This window comes from Sciurus vulgaris (assembly GCF_902686455.1).
Source record: "Sciurus vulgaris genome assembly, chromosome: X".
Classification (NCBI taxonomy): Eukaryota; Metazoa; Chordata; class Mammalia; order Rodentia; family Sciuridae; genus Sciurus; species Sciurus vulgaris.
This window is the reverse complement of record NC_136471.1, coordinates 26,457,595-26,458,886: the sequence shown is the minus strand read 5'-3', so window position 1 is coordinate 26,458,886 and position 1,292 is coordinate 26,457,595. Positions and strand designations below refer to the sequence as shown.

General features: G+C 33.2%; 1 protein-coding gene across 1 annotated transcript; it reads left to right on the top strand.

Annotated features, from left to right (window-relative positions):
• Positions 1-570: 570 nt before the first annotated feature.
• LOC306652014 (small nuclear ribonucleoprotein G-like) lies at positions 571-836 on the top strand (the record flags this gene model as incomplete). Its single annotated transcript, XM_079125081.1, has 1 exon — positions 571-836. The coding sequence occupies one exon, from the start codon at positions 571-573 to the stop codon at positions 757-759; it is 189 nt and encodes a 62-aa protein (XP_078981207.1). The 3' UTR covers positions 760-836.
• Between the last annotated feature and the right edge of the window lie 456 nt (positions 837-1,292).

The window sequence follows — 1,292 nt, the reverse complement described above, 5'->3', positions numbered from 1 at the left end:
ATCAAGCAAATACACATATGCATTTAAAGTGTCATAATTTATTCACTTACACTACTGCCCCTGATTTTTTTTCTTCATATTTCTCAAATATTTTGGATGAGGGGTTACTGTAGAATGGATATTTATGACTTCACTAATGATGTGATGATGTACCTGAGTTTTCTATCAAAATGTGGGAGTTGTCTTTAATGATAATATAGAAAAGGATGCTGTAAATTGGAGCCAGTGCTGTGCCTCCAAAATTGCTCAGTTTTCTTTGCCAAGGCCACACCATACATGTGTTCTTCAGTTATGATTTAAAGACATAGTTCTCAAGTTTTTCACTGTCTTACAAGATAGATAGAGATTGTATATAAAACATTTTCTCACAGATTCAGATTTTAGTTATGATGCAACACATTATATAGTCTGTCAGTCACATGCTGTTGCTAGTAAGTTCTGTCTCTTTTCCACTAAAGGAAGGATAAATGAATATGTGCTAATTTGGATACAGAAATGTAAGAATGATGGTAGCATGAAGGAGGCCGCCAATTCCATTCAAAGCATCTCCGAGCCTGCAGAGTAGACAGAATGAGCAAAGGTCACCCTCCCGAGCTGGAAAAATGTATGAACAAGAAGTTATCATTGAAATTAAATGGTGGCAGACATTTCCAAGGAATCTTGCAGGCATTTGACTCTTTCATGAATCTTCTGATAGATGAATGTGTGGAGATGGCAACTAGTGTGCAACAGAACAATATTGGAATGGTGGTAATATGAGGAAATAGTATCATCATGTTAGAAGCCTTGGAACAAGTATAAATAATGGCTATTCAGCACAAAAATCCTTGTCCCCTTTCCAGAGGGTCTGTTTAACTATGACATAAAGATCAGGTCATGTACATTTTCATATTAAACTTTTTGTTAAATAAACTTTTTAATAACAAAGAAAGGAATGTAAGAATGAGTAAACTATATTAAAAATTTGGAAACTTTGTATTTTAACTTTACCCAGTAATAAATCAATATAATGTATAGTAAAGTAATGCTGTCATGATATAGATGTAGAGACCTGCCTCTCTTAGCAAATTTCAAGTATAAAATACATTCATATTAACCATAGTCAGCATACTGCATATTAGATGTCCAGAATTACTCATCTTATAATTGTAAGTTTGTGTTCTTTGATTGATATCACACATTTTCTTAAACCCTCCTATTACTGGTAATCAGCATTCTACCCTTTGCTTTTGTGAGATAGATATTTTTCAATTCCATATATAAGTGAATCAATGCAATATTTGTCTTTCTGT